Below are 25,717 nucleotides of genomic sequence, written 5' to 3'. Positions count from 1 at the left end.
ATTTAGCTGAGATGTACAGGGAGAAGAAACGCAAAATCTTCTACCCTCTCCCTTCATTTAGGTTAATTTAGGGAGTGCAATTTAAGTCTCAGAATTAGAAAGACTTTGATCCATTAGAGAAATAAAAGTTCACAAACTTCAAGAAAGCTAATTTTAAATAACCATTAGTCAGTTTGAGGTGTCTTAAAAACACTATTAGTGATAAGTCATGTTAAAGTAAGCTTTAATTAGGAGTTCAAAACATTAACTGATTATCATCTGTCAATAAATTTTTCTTCCAATGAATTCTTGAAAACTTAAGATACATCAAGGAAAATTTTTATAGGAATATTTATTTTTCATATTTTGTTATTTTTACTGCCGATCTTTTATACTAGAAGGAGAGTCAAGTTCCTCTGGCTTGCCAAAGGGACCTGTAATAGGAACAAGCAAAATCTTTCGCAGTAGGGAAATAACCTGAAATAGGTAGCAAACAAGATGTGGAATAAATTCCTAGTGAAATGAATGTGCATTCACCTTTTATTGCATTGCTGGCCTTTCAGGCAGTGGTACAGGCTGTAACTGCTCTTTGGTTTCTTGACAGAAAAGCGTCTTTCCAGAGGGATTTCCCATGCCAGCTCAGCCATAGTCTCCCTGGCTCGCTCACATGTAGCAAATGACTGCAGCAATGAGCAGTTCCCTTTGGAGATGCCCATCTACACATTCCAGCTGCCAGACCTGAGCGTGTACAGCGAGGACTTCAGGAGCTTCATCGAGCGGGACTTAATTGAGCAGGCCACCATGGTGGCACTGGAGCAAGCAGGTGGGTAACACCTCAGGTGTCTGTCAGCAGCTGGGTGACACCGTGGGTGTCAGCAGGTGGCCAATCCAGCATTTGCATTTCTAATCCTGCTTCATGTCCAGAGCTTGCACATCCTGCCTGGGAAATAAAAGCCAGAGAGTAAATGCAACTACTGTGTTCTTTTCCAAATGACTCATATCCCAACCCTCTGTTTCTTTTAAAACATTATAGAAAAAATGGTCAAATTTAGTTAATAAAACAAAGAAATTGAGAGAGGAAGGAAGGGACTGGTGGGGAAGTCATACAGTAGACAAGGACATGAGTCTGGATGGTCAGAGGGAGTTGGTACTTCCAGTTCTTACGAGGAAATTACATTGCCACGACTGTGAAAGGAAACATCTTCAAGTTCTGTTGCAGCTTGAGAATATAATTTTTAGATATGTATTTTATGTATTTATTATTTTTTATAATGAGAAACTACATAATTTTAAAATAATACTTCAGTATTGCCACAGGGAAAAAAGTGTAGATATTTAAAATTAATGTTAATTCACATCTATTAGTAGTTTAAAGTTTTAAGCCAATTTTGAAGGATATGGAGAAATCTATTTAAAATTAGTATTGGTGCCTTATGAAACAGCAGGAGTGCTAATGAACCATGAAATGAACACATCTGTATAGTGAAATGCTCAACCCTGGTGATATAAAAGAGTTGTAAAATCAGATTTCATGGTTGCTTGTGGAATATGGAACAGACAGTTGCATTTTTTTGTGTGTGGATTGCTCTACTGGCTTGTGTAACACTGGATTGATCTGAGATTCATTCTCCAGCCCTGGTGCCCTGTGTGAGCCCAAACTGATAAAGTGCAGTTCTGGTTTGAGGCAGGAGCTCTGCTAATCTGCTGTCCCACTGAGTACTTATGAGGTGTTGTCATGTGCTCTTTTTTGGCTTTGGTGACTGAAAAGCCAGACATACTTAGATAAAAGCCTCAAACAGTACATACTTAAGGAAAAAGAAACAAAACATACAAACAACCAAAAGAACCCCAAGCAATATTCAGAAGGCCTTTTTCTGGGAGAAATAGTGTAAAATAAGGTAGGCATTCTACCAGGCAACTGTGAAGCATGAAAACTGCAAGTTACCTATGAAGAAAATACATCCAGTTTCTCTAAGAACTAGCTAAGCCAAGGAGGACAGGGGAAACGTAGGATGATTCTTCCTCTGTCAGCTCTGCCAAACCCTCCAAATTCCACAGGGATAGCAGAAGATACCTTGGTATGGTACCACTGTTGACCTACCTGCTTCAGTGCAATCACAGCCTTAGAGTCTAGTATGAACTAGAGGATCACAGAGGCTTTCTGACCTTAAAATCAGAGAATATGTGAATTTAGAGCTGACATCCTCTAATCCATACAGAGCTGGCTGGCTTTGAACTTGAAATGGCTGCAGAAATGACCGAATTTGCTGCCTCTTAGCATTCCTCTCTCAAACCTCTCTGAAAATTAGAATAAATCATTTTTTCTTTTCTTCACATTAATTAGGGCAGTAACTTGACACACACTGGAAAAGTGCCTTCATCCCCAGAGCCTCTTGCACCCTGGAAAGGAGAGGGTTTCACCATTTGAAGTACTCAGGGTTTTGATCACAGGTGTGCTTGTAGCCTACATAGACTTAGTTTACTTTGCGAGCATTTCATTCAAATAACTTGGAACTTCCTGGGAAACACTTCTGTATTTCAAGTAAGTTAAACATATCAAATAGTTTGCTTAAGAAAATCATGTAAGGCTTCATAGAAATGAACCTTTTGTCTTTGTTCTAGATGTAAAGATACTCAGTTTCCTGCCTGTTTTATTTTATTTGTTGTACAAAATGAAGATAATTAATTAATAGGAAAGCCACATAGTATTAGACATTTTATTGTCTCCTACCGACAGTTTAACTGTGGTTTGGTCAATGACATAAAAAAAACTAAAAGATGAGGTGCATTCCCTGCAAAGAGCCTAAAATCTATTTCAAACCAAATCCCATGAAGGACAGTAGCTTTTGTAGCTGAGGTTGGAGATGTTGCTAAAGGAAGAGGGGAGTGTGCTTGGGTATAATGCTGTGAATTTCAAGAGAAAAGAAATAGAAAAGAAGCTGATTAGGCAAAGGAGGAGGAAATTTGCTAGGAACTAACAGCTTACTACTCCCAAAACTTGGACTGGGAGAGCAGAATTGCCACTAACTGTTACATGTGGGTTCTGAAGTGACCATATGAGCTGGGTGTCTGTAAAATCTGTAAGGTTTTTATGGGTTTTTTTAATATTCTTAAACTCTTGCTAGCTTGACATCTATATGTGACAGCATGTCCTGGTTACATCCTGTCTGTATGGAAACTCAGAACAAAATTCCCAATATCCTGCAAAGTGCTGTGTGAGATGATAAAGGAAAGGCCCAGGCAAAGGCAGTGTGATTTATTTATTCACAACTGCTGCAGTGAATGGTTTACTCCTTAATATGATTGCTTTCCAAATATTCCTTTGAAAGGATAGAATGCATCACATTCATAAAAACATTTTGAAGTTGTCCATCTTACACACTCAGCTGTTGACTATTGCCAGAATTGGAATGAGGTCAGCTCGTGAGTAACAGGCAGACTGATCTCTGTGAGCTCTGGCAGGAATTGCTGTGGTTCTTCAACAGAGGCTGGCTCGAGGTACTGATAATATGAAATGAAGTCTGTGTGAAAGCAATTTTATCATTCTAAATATTTTGTGCAGCAAGCTGATTTTCATTATAGACACGTGCTCCCCTCTGTGTTGTTAATGTGTGGGTTGACACAAAGAGAGATGTTATGAAAACTTCTGCTCTACCGAAGTACTGTGTTTTAAAAAACAGTACAGACAGAGGAATGGCTGGACTAACACAGCGTTTTTAACAGAAAGAAAAAACAGTTCTATTACAGTGGTGAAATATAATTCAGTAAAAATGGTACAAGTGTCCTGTATGAAATCCAAGAACTGTTTTCTTATGCTTTTCTTTCTGTGCTCATGTTTGTGTTTTCTAAGAGGCAACAGCCAAAGTAAACAGTAATATGCTGTTAGCCTGGGCTTTGTGTCCCCCAAACCAATCCACCAAAATTGTGGAGATGTTTGATCTAAGTTTTCATCTAAGCTTCATTTTACTGTTTTTTCCCTAAAGGGACCCACTATAACCACTAGATTTGAAAAATGAAAATGCACCACTTTTTTGTTATAATCCAATAATAAACCCATACCTGCTATTTTTTCAGTCAGCCATAAGCTTTGTGATGTTAACCAAGCCCCAGATTCTTTTTGCCGGATGCACTTGACGGAAGATCACTTTTATAGAAACCTTCTGTTACTCAAAAGATTCATAAACACCAGACTTTGGCATTTCTTACCAATAAATGTTAGTTAATCTGCAAAGCAGTGTCACTTATTATTTCCTTAAGCCCTACCTAAGGCCTGTCTGTTTTTAGGTATTCTAACCAGGCTTTATGCAGCACCTTGGTGTAATTTATTGCTGAATATAATCCCAGCAAAACATTCTGCTAAAAACAGGTGGCACGTTGTTATTTCACCGATGCTGGAGCTGCTAAAAATGATCTTGTTCTTTCCAAAGGCTGTCTAATAGTGCTTTAAATTAAGCTTCTTTATTGCATATTTAATTTAGAACTCAATAAGCCTAGTCTGAGGTGTAGTGCATTTACAAACCAGCTGCTAAAATCATTTGAGGATTACCAGATGTGCTTATTGATCTGCTATACATCTTTACAGTGTGGTACTCTTAATACATTTGGACTAATTGCAATTTAAGTTCATTGTTCTTAGTACCCAGAACAAATAACTGGGGTACATAATAAATATTGCTACACTATTTTCCCCCTAATGTATGTTACCTGTAGTTACAAATAAACTTCACTGTAATTTTGTAATGCAAACTTATTAATGGAGAGGTATTTATTTGTTGTTTGAACTTCCTCCTGTTTTGGGGTTTAACCTTAAGTGCAAGACTGCATGTACAAATATATGGATGCTATTTCTTCCCAGCTTCCCAGTCAAGAAACTGGGGGAGAAAAAGGTCTGCCTATTGCATTATTCATTTAATTATTCACTTGTGCATTACCCACAGACCTGCCAAGACTTGGGAAATGTACCAGCTCTACTCATTCCTGTTAATCATCTGCTCTTCCTCATCCCCAGAGATCCTACACAATTACCCCCATTTGCTTTCTTTCTATTAGAAGTGCTAACATGACCTTTTAACCTAGACTTAACACTCCAGTTTGCTACCACATGGCAACCTGTGTGCCAGGAATGACTTGCTTTTAGTGTGGGCTTGGGCAGTGATAGTCTTCATGACTTACTTCTTCATCAAGTATCTGTTCTTTTGCTAGGCTTTTCCTGTACCCATGTCTGGTTTATAATCTGTAAAACATGCTTCACATAGCAATGATAGATAAGTGATTCTTTAAGTATTCCCTAAAGAGAAAGGCCACATTCAATACTATACCTCAGGCTATGCTTTGGTGTCATTTTAATTCTCTGGCAGTGTAGCTGTTGGTTTTAGTAGATCTAATAATGATTTACACTATGGGAAATGAGAGGAGAATCAGCTGTTGAAACAATCCATCTGATTGAAATAATTTACTTAATAAACTTACCTTTATAGTAACATATCTTGATTACCACATACATACTACTTTTGTCTTTTGACAAAAGAAAAATTCCTTTATTACCTTAATGTAATCTGACATGTGCATGTGGGAGGCCAATGTCGATTATGTTTGGGAACTGACAGCAAGGCTCAGAATGGTATTAAGGCAATAAACTCCTTGGAAATCCATCACTGGATGCAGCATACAAGACTGGAAGATGCAAATTAATTAAAGGTGCTCTTTTCTTTTCTAGATCCATACAGAGAACAGTTTATCTGCCTCAATTCTAATCTTCTCAGTTTTAACTTCTAACATTACACTTAAGCTTATTTGGTAAAGAGGATGTCCATGGTTACCCCTCCTGCTCTGTGCTGACCTGCACAGAGCACTGCTCCTGTTCCAGGTTCCTCTCCCCCTGTAACCAGTGTTTCCTTTCCAGGACGCCTCAACTGGTGGTCCACGGTGTGCACCAGCTGCAAGCGCCTGCTGCCCCTGGCCACAACGGGTGATGGGAACTGCCTCCTGCATGCTGCCTCTCTAGGTAAGGGGCAGTCTGGGCAGGAAACCTTCTGCCAGAAATATTCACTGCTCTCCTCTAGCCCCAGCCAAAGCTCAGAAACACATGAGATGCAAAGATTTGCATTAGAAGTCTGATTCTGGAGCAATATGTCCTTCACATTTCACTGTAGTGTTTACCTCCAGCATACCTAAAGCAGGAAAGGAAAATTTTCTCAGGATATAAAAGTATAACTGGAACAGTATCCAAACCCATGTATCACAAACACCAGTGATCTATATTTTCCTTATATTTTTTGTGCTCCTGGCCTAACAGGTCTGGAACAGGTAAATTCCAGGTGCTTCTGTTGGATTGCCCTCATAATGTGCAAGGAAATGAATTCATTCTCTTGATTTTCTTCAAACAGTTCTCTCCTGTTTCAAGAATGCGGTGTCAATCTCTCTTAGTTCCTTGTAGGGTTTAAGTATATGTGAATCAGCATTTGATGTGAATTAAAATAATTTCCAATTGATAAATTAATTGTTTATACAAGATTTTTTTAAGCCTTTCTGAAAATCAGTAGAAAGCTGTGAAGCTGAAGGCCTTTGTGCTTTCTACATCCTAACCTGTTATGAGGAAAGTTAGACTTTTTGCAGCTACTAAAATCTTCCACCAAAAATACTCCAAAGAGTGACTGTTTAAAAACACTGGGACATTTATTATTGTGAAGAGACTCTTCATGTTGAAAGATGCAGTAAGAAAAGAGTTTTCGCTGTTTCCAAGGATCATTTTATCTTTATCTACTTAATTTTGTATGTTAATTACTGCAAATATTTGGAGTATTTTGACCTGAACCAGCAGCTGACAATGTAGTGACTGAAACATGGCTGTCTGTAAGCACAGGACTGGGGACAGCTCTGCTTTCTTTTGGTGTAGGTTACTATTCCCAGCCATATAAAAATGTTTCATTATCTTAAAATGAACTTGAAAGCCTGTGGTATTTTTAGACTTTCTATCATCTTTAATGCTTTTCTCTTAATTTTGAAGCCAAAGGAAATTTCCTGCTGTGTAAGAGCCGGAGCCTTTGGGGGCCGGCACTGTCTGTGATTCCAAGGGGTGCCTGCAGTGCTCATTAACATCCTTGTGCCTGCTGGCAACTGCAGCTAAAACCAACCTGTGCACTGAATATTCCATGGCTTGCAGCAAAGCTGGAGTTGCCTGCAAGCAAACACTGAACTAGCTCATATCCTTGGCTGTTCCTAATCAAAGTTTAAAATGTGTTAGAACTCTTGTTGCTCCTTAGCTTATTTGCGATTACTCTTTCTTTTGGAAATCTTAAAAATAGTGGGTGAATTATTTGCCAGGGAGAATCTTCAATTATGTATTAGCTATTTCTATTTCACTGTAGCTTCTTTAAAACTGGATGTCATCTTGTGCTGCCTTAGGAATGTGGGGATTTCATGACCGGGACCTTGTGTTACGGAAAGCCCTCTATACTATGATGAGAAGCGGAGCTGAAAGGGAAGCACTGAAGAGAAGATGGAGATGGCAACAGACTCAGCAGAATAAGGAGGTCTGTGTGGCCCAAAGACAGCCTTGTTAATATCATTTAGGGTTACAAGCATTCTTCTGAAGTTTGCTGTGAAAGTTTTAATTGCTATAAAATTCCTTGTGTTGCCATTTTGTTTGGGGAAAGAGATACTTGTATTTGAAATTTTCATACCAGAATGCAAATATGTTTGTAGCTTCGTGGGTATAACTATGCAGAGTTTTGTGCCTAAAAGGTCTAAGGTGCATTTGGAACATGTAGAAAAACAAATGTGTAATTTAGCTATCAAAAGCATTTAAAAATGAGTGGATGAAATCCACAAAAGAGAGAGAACCACATTTAGGAAAGATTTCCCAGAATATTGAATTAGGATTTTTAGAGCTGTGGCCAAATATTGAGTGGAAGTGTTGTAACTAAAAATCATCTGTAAATTTGATTTGATTTTTGATCAAAAGCTGTACCTTCAGCATGTTACTATTTCCTGAAGATGTCTGTGCCTAAGCAGGGGCTAGAAAAGCCAGTTTCAGGAGTAATCCTGAGGCAAACAAGTGAATGTGCTAACTCTACAGTTGGTATTTTAGATATTTTTAATAAGGTAATATTCTTTCACCTGAGTAGAAATATTGCACTGTTAATGGTCCAAGACACTGAACTGAGTCATGTGTGAAACTCAAATGAGTTGTAAACACTGGTACAGAGCTCTGCTTCCACTGTGTGTCAGCAGAGTGGTGACAGCATTTCCCTCTGCCCCACAGTCAGGGTTGGTGTACACGGAAGAGGAGTGGGAGCGCGAGTGGAACGAGCTGCTCAAGCTGGCATCGAGCGAGCCGCGCACGCACTTCAGCAAGAACGGGGGCACTGGTGGGGGGTAAGTTCACAGTGTGACACAGTCCCAGGCTTGTTCTCAGTAGGAAAACAGCACAGCACAACCAAGTGAAGGCGTTCCACCAAACTGCCTTTGCAATTGTTGTACTCTTTTGGCATGGCAGAATTATCTAAATATCCCATTATAATATTTAGCATTTTGGTGATGTTTTCTTGTACAGTTACCACACTAACTTGAGGTTACATTATATCCAAAAGGGTCTGCATTTAATAAATCCTAATTGTTTTTCTTGTGGAACAAGCATGTTGGCAGTATCATTTAGCTTTTTTTTCAAGAATATATTTGTGAAAAGATTTGGGATGAAATAGTATCTACAACATTCAAATACCCCTGACCCACATATAGAATGTGCTTTAAATAGCCACTGTAATAAACCATCCCTTGCTTTCAGTGCAGCTATCCCCAAAGGACAGGATTATTGACCAGCCTTCAGCATGCAGAAGCTTTAGGTTTTGTGTCTGGTGTTTATCACTAAAAATATTTAGTATTTGCTCAGTGCATCATTTTCTCTACCTACTGTTTCCCCTGGAGAAAATAATGTGTGGTGGTAAGTAAACTGACAGAATAAGGCATACAGCATAATAAGAGTAACAAAGTTTGTAGAAAATATTCTTCGGGGTCTGAAAGAATATTTAATTTTCCCTTTAACCTTATGATGTTAAGGATAGGTAATTCTAGGAATTCAGAAGGACTTTGCTCCGAAAATTGTCAGCCACAATGTATCTCATTTTCTTCTAATCTGAAGTGAAAAAAAAGATGTCTTTTCATCTTAATATCTAGGTTGTTTCATATGTTTGTAGATATTTTCCTGTTGATATGTTTCAGTTTTCTAATGCAGTTCAGTTCATATTTCTATTAAATCTGATCATTCAGCCCAAATTTTCTCAGACTTGTTCCATTTCATTCTGTATGTTCCATATTCTCTATGTAGCACATATCTTCAGTACCTTCTAGTCAGAGATGCCCTCAAATGTTATCTTTGCCAGGCAGTCAACCTTCAGTTTCCAGGTACCTGCACAGGGAGGATAGGTACTACATAAATAACCTTCTCAGCATGGTTTGCATTTATCTCTTTTTTCAATCAAAAGAAAGTAAATACAAATAGCCAACAGTTAATTTTTTCTTTGAAATAATGAAATATGGATTAGACAAGAAATCCTTATCCTGTTAAAGATTTGAATGTATACTTCTCTTTACATTCATTCCAAGACAGAATGAATGTGACAGAATGAATTATTTTTTCAGTTTAATGAGCCCATGTTCAAAGTAGGGCCCTTGACAAGGAAAAGGAATATCAAAATAGTATTTTTGAGATGGGGTATATGATGTCCTCTAGTTAGTTGCTATATTAAGCAAGCTTGCACATCAGTCTTTGAACTGCAGATGAGACGTTTTCCTTTGGTGGCAGAATTAGCTAAAGCATCAGAAGTTGTATCTGCTTCAAAGGAATTCAGTGACAAACCTAAGGCTGGAATTGTGCTGCCTCATTCACCTGCAAACTTCTTTTAGTTATTTTTCAGAGTGAGCTACGTGCAAAGGAGATCAGCAATTGTTGCTAAATTTCCAAAGATTTCTCCTTTGAGACACTCTCATTCTGAGGCTGGAAGTTGGAAAAAGAGAAAAAGGAAACACAGAAAGACCTGGTTCTTAAGTGCTTGTTTCCAGCATGTAAAGCAGAGCAAACTTATGGAGCAGATTCTTGTTTTGAAATAGATTTGCACATCTTCCTGTAAATGTAAAAAATGAATTCTAGATTAACATAATTGCTTCATTTATCTCCATTTATATGCAAAAGCAAGGGCACTGAATTGAAGGAACTACACTGAAAAAAGGAAAATGTCTGCTACCCTGTTTTTTGTTAAGAACCTAACTATTGCCATCCTGCTCAAAAGCAAATTCCAAGCCCTTCCTTCACTGTGCAGTTGTCAGTGAGAGCCCGTTCTCATGTGAGAGTGAATATCACTGTTGTTGTTCACTGTTGAAAGCCCAGGTGCTGTTGTGGTTTGAGCTCATACAGACCCTGGAAGTGGATGGTACTTGTACTTATTGTCACCTCCCAGCTGTGTCTGTGCTGTTGGCACTATCTTATTAATAAGTTCGAGGGACTTAAAATGGGGAAGAAGGGAGGGAATACTGCTGTAATCTTCCTGTATATCGTTGGAATTGAGTTTGAGGCAGAAACCCAGAACGTTTAAACAGGAAGTACCTCTCAAATGCAAGTGTCCTCTGAGGTTTTGGACTTTGCTTGGTATTCAGAGTGCTTCAACAAACAGCTCTTCATACACAGCTCCTGCAGCCATGCAAGACCCTCACCTTGCACAGAATTTAGTTTAGATCATTTAACAAGACATTGCCCTAAAATGATTTTTATTTGATCTGGTGTCTGTTACAGGAATGCTATTTCTTTTAAACTGCTCAGTATATGAAGCAATTGTAGGGTGCAGATAGAAATGGTTTATTATAACATATTTATTGATTATTAGCTGTAGTTTCTAAAGGCTAATACCTCTTTTTATCTGGCCTATTTTCAGTTCACATAAAGTACTGAAGCCAAGCACAGCCAAATTGCTCTGGTGATTCAAATATGGAGCCCAAAGTATTCACATTCTGTGTTTCTTTTCCTTTAGTCAATTCAGTATACCTTTTTTTCCTTGAAGAATGAAAGAGAATGTTCCACTACTGTGCAATTTCCTGTGTTTGAATTGCTGACAAACACTGTAAGGAAATCAAAGGAGAGGTTCCTACAGCTGCAGCTGTGGTTTGTGCTGGTTTTCATTTGGGGATTGTTAAGCAGGAAAAGAAAGGTGTCAGAAATGGAATGGAGGCAAACTGAGCCCTGAACTTCAGCTCTCCTGCTTCTGGCAAACCACCAGGTTGAAGAACTTTATCTTTGTCATGTTATTTCAGTGCATCATGTTATTTCAGTGCTGTCTGAGGGCATTGGTCTCTTGCTCTGTGTGAATCCCAAAATGAGTCCTAAAGTCAGAATAGCTGTTAGAGTCTGTTGGACTGAAAATCTGGAGCTGTGTGTGGGGAAGGAAAGCAATGTTACCATAGGGAGCAGTTAGAAGGAAATCCAAGGACATGAGAACAGATCTTGCTCAGAGTTTACAGGTGAGAGAGCAGCAGCCAGCCAGGTAGAACAGCAGCATAGTTGACTTTTCCCTTCCAGCTTTTTGAAAGAGGTTTTCTTTCATTTCTGGCTGCAGTACAACTTGGATTTTCCATAAGAGAGGGAGTCTATTTGGAGTGCTGAGACCGTGTCTGCTGTGTTTGGACTGGAGGTATCAGTGGTCCTGTAGGTCAGACTGAGATTTTTATTTGTTTTTCTTTTTATTAGTAATTTGCTTGTAGAATAGAGATAATTTATTTAGTCAGAGTGCTCTGGTTGAGCAGGATTCTGCAATGCAGATTTACATGCTCTTATATAAGCGGATTTCATTATTTTAAGTTAGCTTTACATGAACAGAGGAGTTAATTTCAGTTTCCTAAATTTTCTTGGGTTCTGTGTTTTATTGACAAAATCATTCTGTCCACAATTTTCATGGTCATGTAGCCAGCATACATAAAAGATCCCTGAAAAAAAGTGGAATGATCAGTGGATCAAAGGATGTGGCAGGTTGCTATGGATACTTGTTAATGATGATTTTTCATTCTCATTAATCTTTAGGAAAATTCATACTGAATCCTCAGCAAGTGGCACTGAAATAATATAAATCAGGCCACATGAATGACTGGCAGTGATGGTAGAAAATTGAGCATTGAAGAGGTTTCCCAGAGAGGCTGTGAACTCTCTCTCCTTGGAGGTGCCCAAAGGCTCTCTGGACACAATCCAGGGCTTTGGGTGGCCCTGATGGAGCAGGGGCTGAATTAGGGGTTCCCTAGAGCTCCCTTATGACCTCAGCCACTCTGATCTTGTGGCAGTGAGCAGTGGCATGTGTAATAGCAGAGAAGGGTTTGAAATGTGTGAATATGATCAGAGATGGTGAATCAAGCAACATGGGGATGTGAGGAAAAAAGCCCAGTGGAATTCTGGAGTTTGTGCAGTCAGACATGGCATCAGCTGATCAAAGGGATAGAGATTTCTCTGATAACAGCTGTATCTGGAATATGCCTTTCACTTCTAGAAACCTCATTAACTAGGAGATGAGGAATAATTAGAGGATTTGAAGGAAAAAATTAGGACTGATAGGTTGGAAATACTAATGCGAGAAGATAGCTGGAAATCTTTTCTGCCATATTGTCTTGCCAATAATGTGATTCCCCTGAGTTGCTTTTGGCTGACAGATTACTCTGAGGTGACAGAATGGACTGCAAATGCTGAAAAGTTGTCACAGCCAGCTGTGGAGAAGAGTTCAGTAGGGAACAGGGGAAGAAATTTCAAAATGGGAATTTGGTTTGAACATCAGGAAAAATTTCCTGATGAGTGTAGGTAGCGGGAGAAGGGATCCAGGAAAGGAGAGGTGTCTCACTGCTTGACCAGTGACTGTTCTGCACCAGCCTGCTGGTGACCATTTCCACCCTGCTATGCTCCTAGGCTGGGATGAAAGATTTTAAAGTGACATTCCAGGGATGGGCTGGATGCTGTGAGACCTCTGAGATGTTGCTGTGCTTGTCCCACACACTCTGGAGTGTCCAGGCACTTCTGCTCTGTTACTGTTCTTCACATACACAGAAAATTAACAGCAGTCAGTTCTGGAGCTTCCCTTCCCAGCTGGCAGGAAGAGGACAGGTGCTGCCTCCATTTAAGAGTGTGCCTGTGTCACTTTGCCCACCTTTATTTGTCAGGGCTCACAAAAGCTGGTGTATTATATTAAGTGGCACTCAGCAGTGAATTATCATCTTCACTTTTGTCTGCTTCCCACAACCCTCTCATTTTTCAGTCTTTCATCTAGTTTGGTTTTGTTTTCCAGGCAGAGGCAAAGCCTTGAAATGGGGTACTGACATTAATGACATCAAACTGGGAAAACAGGGGATGACTGAAACCAAAAATTCATTAAATTGTTTATGCAGTCATAGAAGGGTTTGGAAATGGTCAGCTAGAGAAGTGGGGACTTTAAGAGATTTATTCTTGCAGTTCAGATAAAAGAATTACCTCTTTGGTAGAAAATTGACTTTCTAGGTTGGCTTCTAAAGGTGCTGGGCATTTCCATCTCCTGGAAGACTGTGAGGCTGATCTAAAGCATAGTGATACTAGTTGGAAGACTATTTTTTTTAATGCTGCTTTTATTTTATTTACAAAAGTGCATTTTCCTTTCCATTTCTTTTTACCTACTTCATCGATTGAAATACGGGTTTCAGAGGAGTGGGGATATAAGGGACAGTGAAGAAGAAACAGCTGCTGGGGTGTGTTGATCCACCAAAGTCTCATGGTTGGTTCAAGCTGGTTCATAAAGTCTCAATGCTGTGTCTTCCAGAGTGGACAATGCAGAAGATCCAGTGTATGAGAGCTTGGAAGAATTCCATGTTTTTGTCTTAGCCCATATCTTGAGAAGACCAATTGTTGTAGTAGCAGACACGATGTTAAGAGACTCAGGAGGAGAAGGTAAGGGCTTTCATCAGGGATCCATGCACCTCTGTAAATCAAATCAATTGTAAACTGATACCAGCAAAATACCCAGCTGTAACATACCAGTGTCTATGGCAGAGCTGCTGCCTTTTCCTGAAAGGAAAAAAAAAGGAAAAGACATAATGATACTCAATCCCTTTTTATTAGATAAAAGTAAAAAAATACAAGATAATAATACAACCCTTGCTGAAAACCTCTTTATCCCATATATTCCAAATTAACTTAAATAACCACCAAATTACAAAACATAATACATTTCTGACTGGTCTAAGTGAACGAAGTTCTACATTTGCCATGTTATTTAGGTGCCCCTTAAAACTCTGCAGAAATCAATCTAATCTGACTTTGAAAATTTGAATTTTAAATGTGTGTATCTTGGATTTTTGTTTTTAATGACTTCTTTGCAGCTTCTCATTCAGAAGTTTCCAGAATGTTTTATTCAGTTTGCACATGTGAGCACTAAAATGTTAGATCCATATGTGGAGCCAGCTCAACCCTGTCGGAGCAGGACTCAGAGCATTAAATTCATCTCACTTTCTACCATGAACTAACAGAATTCTAATTCATGATGGGGTGTTACTTAATTAAAGGGCGATGTTTGGCTGATTAAAAGAGGATGTTAAGCAGGTGATGGAGTTTACAGAAATTTACTTCCACAGGAAAATACTGCAATATTTCAGTTTCCGTTGCAAATTATGAACTACAGGTAATGGTTGTGGATTATTCTGTAGGTTATTGAGACACACACCTGAAAGACAGTGCAGTCACTGTTCATAGCCAGAATGAGGGGTTCATGAGAGGAACTCATCTTGCAAATAGTTCAGTAATAAAGTCTCATATTTTTGTAGCAAAAGGAAAATTGGTTGGAAGCAAAAACATTGAGAGAGTTTTCCTGCCCAAACTTGCTGTTTCCCATAATTATATATATGAACAAGTGTAGAATCTTTCAAAGGAAAATTTTGCCCCTCCAGATGGAGCATCCCATTCAAATTCTACTTGTAGGATTTTTTTGAGTCCTTCCTTAACTTTATCATATATACATGTGTATGTACATTCAGATATATACAATGTGTGGACTACAAACATGTTTGTAATGTTTCTTATAGAAATCTGTTAATGGAAGCGCAAGTGGAGCATGTTACCAAAAGTCCTGACAGTGTATTTACTGACAGTTATTAGAAAATAATTCTGCCTAGAAGCATTACAGGAAGGTACAACTCTGCTTACATGCATAAGAGTCATCAAGATTTTGTTATAAGACAAGATTTATATTATATCTTTACCAATAAACAGTTAGAACAAGGAAAATTATGTAAGAGTGGAAGATCTTCCTCATGGTTCTTTCTGTCAGTATATATATATACTGACATTTTATAATGAAATTTTACCTGTTGTTGTGACTGTTTTCTGCATTGATTACCCCACTTTAAACTGCTCTCCTGGAACTCTGATGATATTGCAGCACAGTTGTTTATACAACTCTTGTCTGTTCTTTCATATAGTTGCAAAAATCTTTGTCTCTGCAGCTTTTGCACCGATACCATTTGGAGGAATTTATTTGCCACTTGAAGTTCTGCCAAACAGATGCCATTGCTCACCTCTTGTGCTGGCCTATGATCAGGCCCATTTCTCTGCTCTTGTCTCCATGGAACAAAAAGACCAACAGAGAGAACAAGGTATGCTTTAAACACATCAGCACTGACATATGTATTGAACAGAGTGCACAAAGTACTTTCTTTTACCTATAGATGTATTTATCTGTCAGAAAGGAAACAATACTCACTAAATTTTATTGCTGCATGTTTAGGAATCTGAGCAGCTTAATCACAAAACAATGGCACAGTTCATTTCTTCCTTTGTAACAAATGGAATAATATTAGCAGACATGAGCCTCATTTATCTCAGGCACATCTCTCTGCCTCCAGTACCTCAGGTCTTACAAGAGCAGTAATGTTACAATAATGTTAAATGTCCTTCTTGAGGTTAGCAACTGCTTTTCTGTAGGATCTTCCTATAGCTGTACTCCCACAGGAAAGGTGCTGGGAGAGAAACCCCTACCAGATATCCAGAACAGCATCAGAAACATTAACTTCTGACTTTCATGTACGAGTTCATCCAGGTTAATTACAAGGGTTGGTGAATCAAAGTGGTGTTTGTTTTGCGTGACCTGATTGTACCTCTCTTACTTCAGGGCCTTGAATGCACAGGCTTCAGTTGTGTAGAGCAGCAGAAAGCATTTGGCATTTATTTTGGGATGAAGGGAATGCTGTAGCTGTAGCTGCCAAGCCAGTTGCTGTTGGAGACTGCAGCAGTCCAGCAACAACCACAGCATTGCTGTTGTCCTCCATGTGCTGTGACAGGAGGGAAATGGGCACAGGGATGCTCCAGCAGTGCCTGGGGTTTGCACCTTGTCAGCAGAGCAGCTCTGGCAGCTTTGGCACATGGCAAGGGAGAGCCACAGTTGTCAAGTGTCAGCAGCAGTGGCACAGAGGCCTTGGCACATGGGCAGATTTTGAGCTATCAGAATGCAGCTTAGAGCTGCATCTTCTTAAAAATAGTGTCCTGAAAAGCCAGGCCATTCATAACTTACAGTATTTATGCTCTAACCAAGTGTCAGGAGCAGCATCTGAAGATGTCTGAACTACTGCAGGTACATATACACATGTTTAAGCAGCTGCTGAGCTCTCTAGTGGAGGAGACAGTTATGTCTGCATTTGAGAAGTGTGTGTGGTCAAATAAATACTGATGTGAACTTGAAGGTCTGCTTTCGCATAGAGTCCTGTATCAGAACATTTAAAACACTACTATAAATAAAGAGAAAACATGCTAATATCTCCTTGTCTGGAGAGGATTTAAGAGACATTTTGACACTTCATTTTACACACAGCACACAGCCCCTGGCCTTCTGATGGTTGCCAGGGGCCCTCTTATTTTGAAATCCAGTGTTTGATTGAAAACAGGTAAATACTTTTATATTAATGCAGGCTCTACTGATGCAGGTCTATTGTGTCTTTGTTTATGGAAAACACAGACTAGGACTCAACTGTCCCTGAGACTGCTCCCTTGGCATTGGAGCTTTCCACGCTGCTGTGCTCAGTCCGAGTAACACTGTGAGAGCTGTGGCAGTGGTCTTGAACAGCACCATGTCAGTTTGTGTGCCAGCATTTTATTGTACTGGCATGTGCAGAGTTAAAGTGTTGTTCTTTTTAGATGAATAGTGGCACTTGAGGCATGAGGATGAGAGCTGGGAAGTGCTGTGACTTCCCTCACAGCACAGATGGCAGCAGCACACCCAGCTAGGGAATGGCAGCAGAGTCCTCACTGTGTGTGTCACATTGCTGCCACGGACCAGCCAGCGGCTGCTGCTCGTCACTCATCCCGTCTGTTGGAATTAGGGCTGCTAGGCTGTGCTTGGAGAAGTGTAGTTCCAGCCAGAGAGCCACAGCCAAGTGGGCCAACACCGACCAAAGTGCAGACCCTGCTGGGTTGTCAGGGAGGTGCTGCAGTCTGTGGGGTTTGCTATAGAAATGAATGGGATGGACTCTGCTTGCAGCTGTGACAAAAAAATACTTTTCTATGAGGAATGTGGGAAATCATACATTAAACCCCAACTATCAAACAAAATTCCCTGAGAGAGAACATGTCTTGCAGTGAAGACAGAATTTTCAAAGTCCCTCACTTCAGCAGATTTGTTTTCCATGAAAACAGCAGTGCTTCACACCAGCCTTAGACTCTACCTTAGATTGGGGATACAGTCAGCACTCAATTCAATGAACACATTTCTGACATTCAGAATGTGTACAGGAGATAAGACAACGGTGACTGACGTTGCAGACAATCAGCTCTAAGCTTTGTTTTTTACTTAACTTTGTTTTGTATTTTAATAGAATGGAATATCGCTAAGCATTTTTAATAGGCACTTTCAGTATCAGTAGAAATAGCAAGCTTTTAAAAGGTTTCTTTTTAAATTTGTTTATAAACCAAAATATTTATTTAACTATGTGAAAATTAGTTAGTTTCAATCTGTCCATAGAGAAGAAAGTCACATTTACCCTTTGAAGTTTCTATCCCAAACAAAGACTGCATCAGTTCTCCAGTGGTTCTTTGCTCCAAGCTTTTATCATCATGTGCTCTAGGATTACGTTCACAGTTTTTTACCAGGCTGTACCTGTAAAACCAGGTGCTACCAGAAGGGAACTTCTGTGTTGTAAACTTACAACATTACTCTTCCCTAAGTTGCCTTCTTCCTTTAAATGGTTGAGGTCAGATGTCAGTCCAGTCAATGCCTGCTGGTAACTCAGTTAATTGGCAGAATATGCATTTTCCTTGTGAAACACGTTCAGTTAATTGTTTGCTCAGTTATTCCAGCCTTTTTGTTGCGATGATTTCATTGAATGCATTAGGGTAAGCCCTCATAATTACACCAGGAAGTGTTGGAAGTGTATTCATCTGTCACGTCTGCTGTGCATTTGTGCTGCTCCTGTGCCCCAGGACGCTGCAGTGCAGTGTATTCTGAACGGCAGGCTGGGGCTCCCCGCGCGTGTTCCGGCAATTCCCTGGGGCGCTGCAGTCCCGAGCAGCGCCGTGTCCGTGCCCCGGCGTTCCCCTGGGGCGCTGCAGTCCCGAGCAGCGCCGTGTCCGTGCCCCGGCGTTCCCCTGGGGCGCTGCAGTCCCGAGCAGCGCCGTGTCCGTGCCCCGGCGTTCCCCTGGGGCGCTGCAGTCCCGAGCAGCGCCGTGTCCGTGCCCCGGCGTTCCCCTGGGGCGCTGCAGTCCCGAGCAGCGCCGTGTCCGTGCCCCGGCAATTCCCTGGGGCGCTGCAGTCCCGAGCAGCGCCGTGTCCGTGCCCCGGCGTTCCCCTGGGGCGCTGCAGTCCCGAGCAGCGCCGTGTCCGTGCCCCGGCGTGTGGGAGCGGCGCTGGCCGGGCGGAGCGCGGCATTTCCCGGCGCGGCCGGCAGGGGGCGGGCCCCGCGGGCTTTGGGCCGCTTTGGCCGGTCGGGGCAGCGCCGCGGGCGGCGGCGGCTGAGCCGGGAGCGGCCGCGGGGCCGCTGAGCCGCTGCGTGTGACCGAAGTGCTGCGCCACCGCTCTGACCGCGCGTGTTTGCTGCACCGCAGAAAGGGTTACAAACCGCGTAGAACCCCTAGAGAAGTCAGGTTTCAATAACTGGCTCCTTCGGGTTTCTTTGCCCTTCGATTATGTGGAATGAATACCCAGGGCAAATCCTGAAGAGCTCTAGTGCAGAAAGGTAAAAGCCTTGATTGGCTGTCAGAGGAGCAGCAGTGACCTGCACCATGCTGAGGATCCTACCCAGGCCCTCAAAAGCTTTCACCTGTTTTCCTAATAAAATGGAAGTGGATTGGTGGCTTTAATTTAAACTGGCATTGCTTTATTTCTTAGTCTCTTGCTGGTGATGAATGATAGACACTCTGTGACATCTGAGTGTGGTCCCTGCATGCTGAGTATAAAGCAGAATCATTAAGAGGCGGAGTCATTAGGGCAGAGCCTGAAGAGAGAGAGGGGAAAGAGCAGAAGAGCAAAAGTGCTGGGCTGTAAGAACAATAATGGCCTTTGCACTGCACTCACTCAGAGGCCTCAAACTGACCTCTTAACCCATATGCATGTTGATCTCTGCTCTTCAATTATGTTAATTCAGTTTGAATCCAAAATCACTGTAGCTTCCTCTTGCTTTCTTTCTTATGCTGATATCAATATATTTTTACTTCTTTGACAGTACATAGGTACTAAACTAAAAAGACAAAATAATTAACAAACGCGTGAATCTCTAATTCTGAGAGATAGGCAGGAATATTGCAAGATTTTATTGCTTTCTGCTATTCTAATGGCTCTGTCTCCAGGAAATGTTGATTGTACAGTACAAATGGCCATGTGGTTCTCTCCAGAGGTCTCCCCTCCTCCACAGGTGACTATCATTCACTCCAGGAGCAATCAATGTATTAACCTCTCCCTCTTTTATTGCACAAACATGAAAACAGGCAAATGGAGCCCGGTATAAATCATTTCTGGTGCTCTGGATGAGGCAGCTCTGCAGCACAAATTCTGCTCTTCTTGAAGCAGTGATTCTGCTTTTCACAGCTGTCTTTTCTTCTTTTTGTCATTTTTGTTTCCCCCACCCCAATCCTTGTTTCTTCTCTGCTTCAGCGGTGATCCCCCTGACTGACTCTGAACACAAGTTACTGCCTTTGCACTTTGCGGTCGATCCTGGGAAAGACTGGGAGTGGGGAAAAGATGACAATGATAACACCAGACTGGCCAAGTAAGACATTTCTGTACCTTTGGTGTTAAGCAGTAAAATGTCTTGAGCTGTACCTGGTTGGAGTGCTGGGAGAGCTGCTAACAGCAAGGCCTTGGTTCATGTGCTCTGCTTACATGGCAGAAGACATGGGGGGGTCTTCAGCTGACAATCACAATCAGGCTGCTGTTGCATCTCCCCGTGTTATGAAGTACTGCTTTTTCTTTCAGGCTGTTTGACTGTTTGTTCCCTTCCTTTTTATCTTTAGTTTGATTCTGTCTCTTGAGGCAAAGCTTAATCTTCTGCACAGCTACATGAATGTAACCTGGATCCGCATCCCCTCTGAGACACGGGTAAGGTGAACTTCCCCCCTGGTCCCACAGCATGGCAGATACAAGGCACAGTAGGATAGGCTGCCTGCAAACACCTCAGTGTCCTGGCAGCAGGGACAGTCACTCATGGCTCACTGACACCAATCAGGCTCACAGATTTTTATGGTTATTTGTTTTAATAACACTGTTACTTGTATATTTTTTGCTGAAATGTATCTTCCAGCTTAATTTTTCTGGAATAAATTTCAGTCGTTTGTGTAATTTAAAGAAACCTTTTCACACCATTGTTTTCTCAGAACTTTGTCTTGCTCTCCTGATGCCACAGTTAGGTCACCAATTTCTTTCTGAGAGTGCATTAGCACTTGTGGACAGCTCCCAGTTTAGAGTGTATGACAAAAGGTCACAGACTGGCACTCAACTGGAGCCTGTCTGTTCCAGAGAGCAGTTTTAGAACCATGCTCAGCTGGCCCTGAAATTTCTCTGCAAATTGCATTGAATAGGTGGAGGGGTTGGGCTGGAAGCAAAAGGTTGCTGGGAGAGGATGGAGGTGATTTAGACAGCCTACACAGATGGAGTTTGAACAGAGAAACAGAACACAAAAGGAGAAAGGATTTGAACAAGCTGCAGGAGAGGAAAAATCTGGTTTTCTACAGTTTCTACAGTAGTAGCTACCACATCAGAAAAAGGAGAGTCAAAATGGTCCTGCAGTTGTAAGTGGTGAGCCCTCATGTAACCTGGGTTACCTCTCCCTGCTCACATTTGCTGCATGCTCATGGTAGGTCACTGCAGCACTTTCCCCTCTGCTCCCAGCTGAGTGTTGGGGTGCTCAGGGCTTCCTGGGAGAGAGGACATGTAAATACCCAGGGACAATGGTAGGCAGGTATTTCTATACCAGAAGGATACAGATGTACAGAGCTTACCCCTCCCCCGTCCTTGTAGTCAGTTGAGTGTTTCAGATTTATCTCTAGCAGATTTTGTGTTCATGGTGCCTGAAAGCAAGGCTGTTCTGCAGGAGTGCATGAACAGAATCCTGTTTTAAAGTACACTAGGATCCATATTATTGCATTTTCAAGGAAGGCGTTTTATCATGTTACCTAAAATATAAAGTGGATCTCAGACTTATGACCAGGTTTATCTGCATTGCCTTTCCAATAAACATGAGTACACATCATTGTATTCCTCAGCCTACTTGCTTGAGTTTAATGTCTGATATTTCAGATGAGATGTTTAGCTCTGGTGCCTCGTACCTTTAATTTTCATGCACCAGAGACCTAAATAAATAAAAAGTCAACTTAAATAAGCAGGGTTTTGAACATAATCAGTTTTGAAATACTGCTGCATACAGGTTTGTGTGCTGTATCCCCCTCACAGCTTTTAGCAGCAGCTCATTCCCCTTCCATCACATCCTCCCTGGCTCACTGGGGCAGGAGGGAACTTGCTACCCGCCATGACTCAGGCACTGACTTGGACAGAGCCTCTGAGTGACTGACCTCTGTTTTACCAATGTGCCTGAAATGAGCCAAAAGCTACAGTAGGAACAAGCAAAATGCATAGCAAACACAGCCAGAAAAGCTTTATTTAGTGATGAAACCAGTGAAAAATGTCAGAGCATAAATTAAAAAATGTATTTAAAATTAGTGTCAAAATCTGTATTGAATTGGGGGTGGGTATTTTTGCACCAACTCCTGTATGAAATGGATTTTGCTGTATCTAATTATAATTCCTTTTCCATAGCAGGCCCCTTTGGCTCAACCAGAATCCCCTACAGCTTCTGCTGGAGAAGACGTGCAGTCTCTGGCCGACTCCATGGACTCAGACCGAGATTCCATCTGTAGTAATTCCAATGGCAATAATGGCAAAAACGGTAAAGAAAAAGAAAAGGACAAACAAAGGAAAGATAAAGACAAAACCAGGACGGATTCAGTTGCCAATAAAATAGGAAGCCTCAGTAAAACCCTGGGAATTAAACTGAAAAAGAACATGGGTGGTCTTGGAGGTCTGGTGCACGGGAAGATGAGCCGAGCCAATTCGGGGAATGGAAAAAATGGTGACACAGCAGAGAAAGTCAAAGAGAAGAAGTCCAAGTCTCGCAAAGGGAGCAAAGAGGAATCTGGACAGTCTGCGAGCACGTCTCCATCTGAAAAGACCACTCCATCTCCGACTGACAGAGCCAGCAGCTCCCCCACTGAAAAGGTGAACACTAAACCCTTCTCTGACAAGCAGTCTGACCCATGGAAGTACAGCACAGACGTGAAACTCAGCCTAAATATTTTGAGAGCTGCCATGCAGGGTGAACGAAAGTTTATTTTTGCTGGCCTTCTTTTGACCAGTCACAGGCATCAGTTCCACGAGGAGATGATCGGCTATTACCTGACCAGTGCCCAGGAGCGCTTCAATGCAGAACAGGAACAGAAAAGAAAGGAAGCTGAGAAAAAGGCTGCACTGAATGGCTCCTCTAGTAGGAAACTGGAGCCAGAGGCATTTTCAAAAGAAAAACTAGAACCATCTCCTCAGGATAGGGCATCACCCGTCTTACCTCAAAGCCATACAACTCAACTGGTTTTAAAATTCAAAGACCGCACTAGTCCCACTCCCGGGCCCTTTTCTTCACCCAGCAACGGTGCCAAGAAAAGCGGCCCCATCCCGGTGTCTGCCCACTATAGCCATACCCCCCCCGTTCAAAGGCAAAGTGTCATCCATTTGCATGACGTCAACTCCAAGCCATCGAGCTTCCAGGATGATACCTACAAGCCAGTGGTTGGCACCCTGAAAACCTGTGCCACCTACCCCCAGCAGAACAGATCGCTGTCCTCGCAGAGCTACAGCCCCGCGCGGCTGCCCGGGATGCGCACGGTGAACACGGTGGAGTCGCTGAGCTACGCCAGGCCGGCTGAACACAAGTCCCAGACCTACACAAACGGCTTCGACACCGGGGACATCAGAGACTGCTTGGAGTACGCTGACGAGGACGCTCCTCAGAGCTGGCTGAACAGCGACAAAAACCAAGGCAGAAGCACAGTTTGCCCAATGTATTCCGTCCAGCAGAACCGCTGTAAGAAGGAGAACTGTTCCTTTTATGGTCGTCCTGAGACTGAAAATTACTGTTCCTACTGCTACAAAGAGGAGTTAAAGCGCAGGGAGAGGGACAGCAAGGGACACAGGCATTGAGGATTCTTCCATAACTACTTAGTTTTACCATTTTCTTACTTACAAAGTAAACAGTGTTGGATTGCAGTAAAAGGAATCCTTAAAGAATAAAGGATTGATGAGTAAATAGTGTCTAGCTCTTCGCTTTTCTGGGGCAATGAAGAAATAATAGGAATAATTTATCATAAAAAATATTATTTTCCATTTTGTCAGTGTCTTTTTTACATGTACTGGTAAGCTGAAGGGTTGTTTACTCCTTTGTCAGTGCTGTGTATATGTTTGGTCAAAAATTTACTAATGGTGCCTGAATTTACACTGACATCACTCAGGTAGTAGAATGATAGGGGAACGTCATACTAGTGAAGATGTGGTGTTGTAGTAGGGTAGTATCTGCCTTGCAGACATTTGAAATGATACAGCTATAGAGTATTTTTTCCTCAGTAAAACCTAAATTTTTCATAGCCTTTTTTTTCAGGAGGGTAGTGATTTTTGCATACTGCACATTTTTAACATGACAGCATGTTGCATTGCTACTAACGTTTGTATATTTCAGTCTGAAAATGAATGATTCTGGAAAAATGGGGGTGAAAGGTCTGAATTCATGAGGGCTGTAGGTCGTCTTAATTTTAAGTTCTTACCAATTATTTCTGAATTTTCATTTTTAAAAATTGGATTTGAGCCACTTTTATTTGCACTGAGTTTTTAAAGAGGTTTTATAAGAAAATTCAATATGACTTCATGTCCCCAAGCCCCTGACAGTATAGTTTTGTGCACCTGAATTTCAGAAGTATTTTCATTGATGTTAAAATGCAGAGAAATATAACAATAAAATTAGAATATTTTTTAAAATTATTAGATATGGGAAATTTGATGACCAGCTAGGAAATTTAGGATCATTTTAGACATGAACTGCTGGCCAAAACCAATGTAATGCATCAGTTTATTGCCTTAGCTAGTGCACGAACCTAATCATTATTTACTTGTTCCTTCTAAACATTACTGAGTGATAATTATTGCAAATGTAACTACTTGAGCCTTTCTTGAAGACTGTTGGCTCCACCTCTTTTCAAGTCTCCTAGAGTGAGTCATTCCCCCCCAGGAGGCTCCCAGATGGCTGTAAAATGCCTCCAGCAGGAATGGCAGCTCCTAGCACAGATTTGCACAAGTCTGAGATCCAAATATTTACGTAAGTGTTTGCAATACTTCTGAAAATAAAACTTTGCTCACAGAAGCATTTCTGCAAAGCAGACACCGCAGACACTGTTGAAGTAGATGGATGACATGAGGAAGTTTTCTGGGCTACAGCTCTGGGTTTGCACCCCTCCACCATCAGCTGGCAGAATGTAGTAACAGGAGCTCTTTGGTGTTGTTACCCTTGTGAACAGTGGCTCCTTTTAGGAGCTGATTTTGCATAACAGGTGAAAGTACTGCCTTCAGGGCTGCTGACTCTGCCACCTCAAGGTGCAGAACAGGAGTTCTGCCTTCCTCATTAGGGAATAACACTTTTCTGGCCCACACAGGAAAGATTCTTTGCCAAAGAGTCTTCATTTCTGATTATTTGCCTGCTGCAGCCCAATTTTAATTCTTGACATGGGTGGCACCTTGTCATGCAGTTAATCCTAATTAACCCTGAAACCAAGCCTGAGTCCCCTGTGAAACAAGATGCACAAACTTCTGCTGCTGTGTCCTGGCTTTCAGAAAAAGTATGTGAGCTTTTTCCAGTGTTCCAAATTGGTAGAACTGAGCATATACTTAAAATTGACCATATTTTTAGGTTTTCTGCTGAATGGGAAGTTTCAAAATAAGTCCCTTGGTCACTTCTGTAGAAGGTGAGGGTCTTTGCCGTGTTAGCTGTTCCATGAATCCAGACCTGTACTTTGTATTCCTTGCTGTATACTGAGCATACACTGAATCTTTCTGAACTTGCATTCCGTCATGAAAGGGAAATGTTGGTACTAGTTAAAGCCCCGTGTGACTTCTGTCCTTAAGGTAAGCACCTTCCAAATCCCATGTCTCCTGTTGCATACACTGGTAAGCAGTGTTCTGTT

At 41.4% G+C, this 25,717-nt stretch overlaps 1 protein-coding gene across 6 annotated transcripts in view; it reads left to right on the top strand.

Annotated features, from left to right (window-relative positions):
- The window catches only part of OTUD7A (OTU deubiquitinase 7A), a 58,786-nt gene extending 34,276 nt beyond the window's left edge, over window positions 1-24,510 (top strand). For 5 of the 6 annotated variants that reach the window (XM_068204176.1, XM_068204181.1, XM_068204177.1 and 2 more), the window contains 9 exons: window positions 584-802; window positions 5,882-5,983; window positions 7,384-7,511; window positions 8,243-8,355; window positions 13,791-13,918; window positions 15,469-15,618; window positions 20,100-20,214; window positions 20,459-20,543; window positions 22,257-24,510. In XM_068204176.1, coding sequence (XP_068060277.1) covers window positions 584-802; window positions 5,882-5,983; window positions 7,384-7,511; window positions 8,243-8,355; window positions 13,791-13,918; window positions 15,469-15,618; window positions 20,100-20,214; window positions 20,459-20,543; window positions 22,257-23,690 — 2,474 coding nt within the window. In that variant the 3' untranslated portion in view covers window positions 23,691-24,510. The remainder of the gene's footprint in view (window positions 1-583; window positions 803-5,881; window positions 5,984-7,383; window positions 7,512-8,242; window positions 8,356-13,790; window positions 13,919-15,468; window positions 15,619-20,099; window positions 20,215-20,458; window positions 20,544-22,256) is intronic. The other variant, XM_068204180.1, reaches the window with a different exon arrangement.
- Window positions 24,511-25,717: the final 1,207 nt, after the last annotated feature.

This window comes from Anomalospiza imberbis, chromosome 13 (genome assembly GCF_031753505.1).
Source record: "Anomalospiza imberbis isolate Cuckoo-Finch-1a 21T00152 chromosome 13, ASM3175350v1, whole genome shotgun sequence".
NCBI classification, from domain to species: Eukaryota; Metazoa; Chordata; class Aves; order Passeriformes; family Viduidae; genus Anomalospiza; species Anomalospiza imberbis.
The sequence above is the reverse complement of the archived record's forward strand: the minus strand, read 5'-3'. Positions and strand labels throughout refer to the sequence as shown.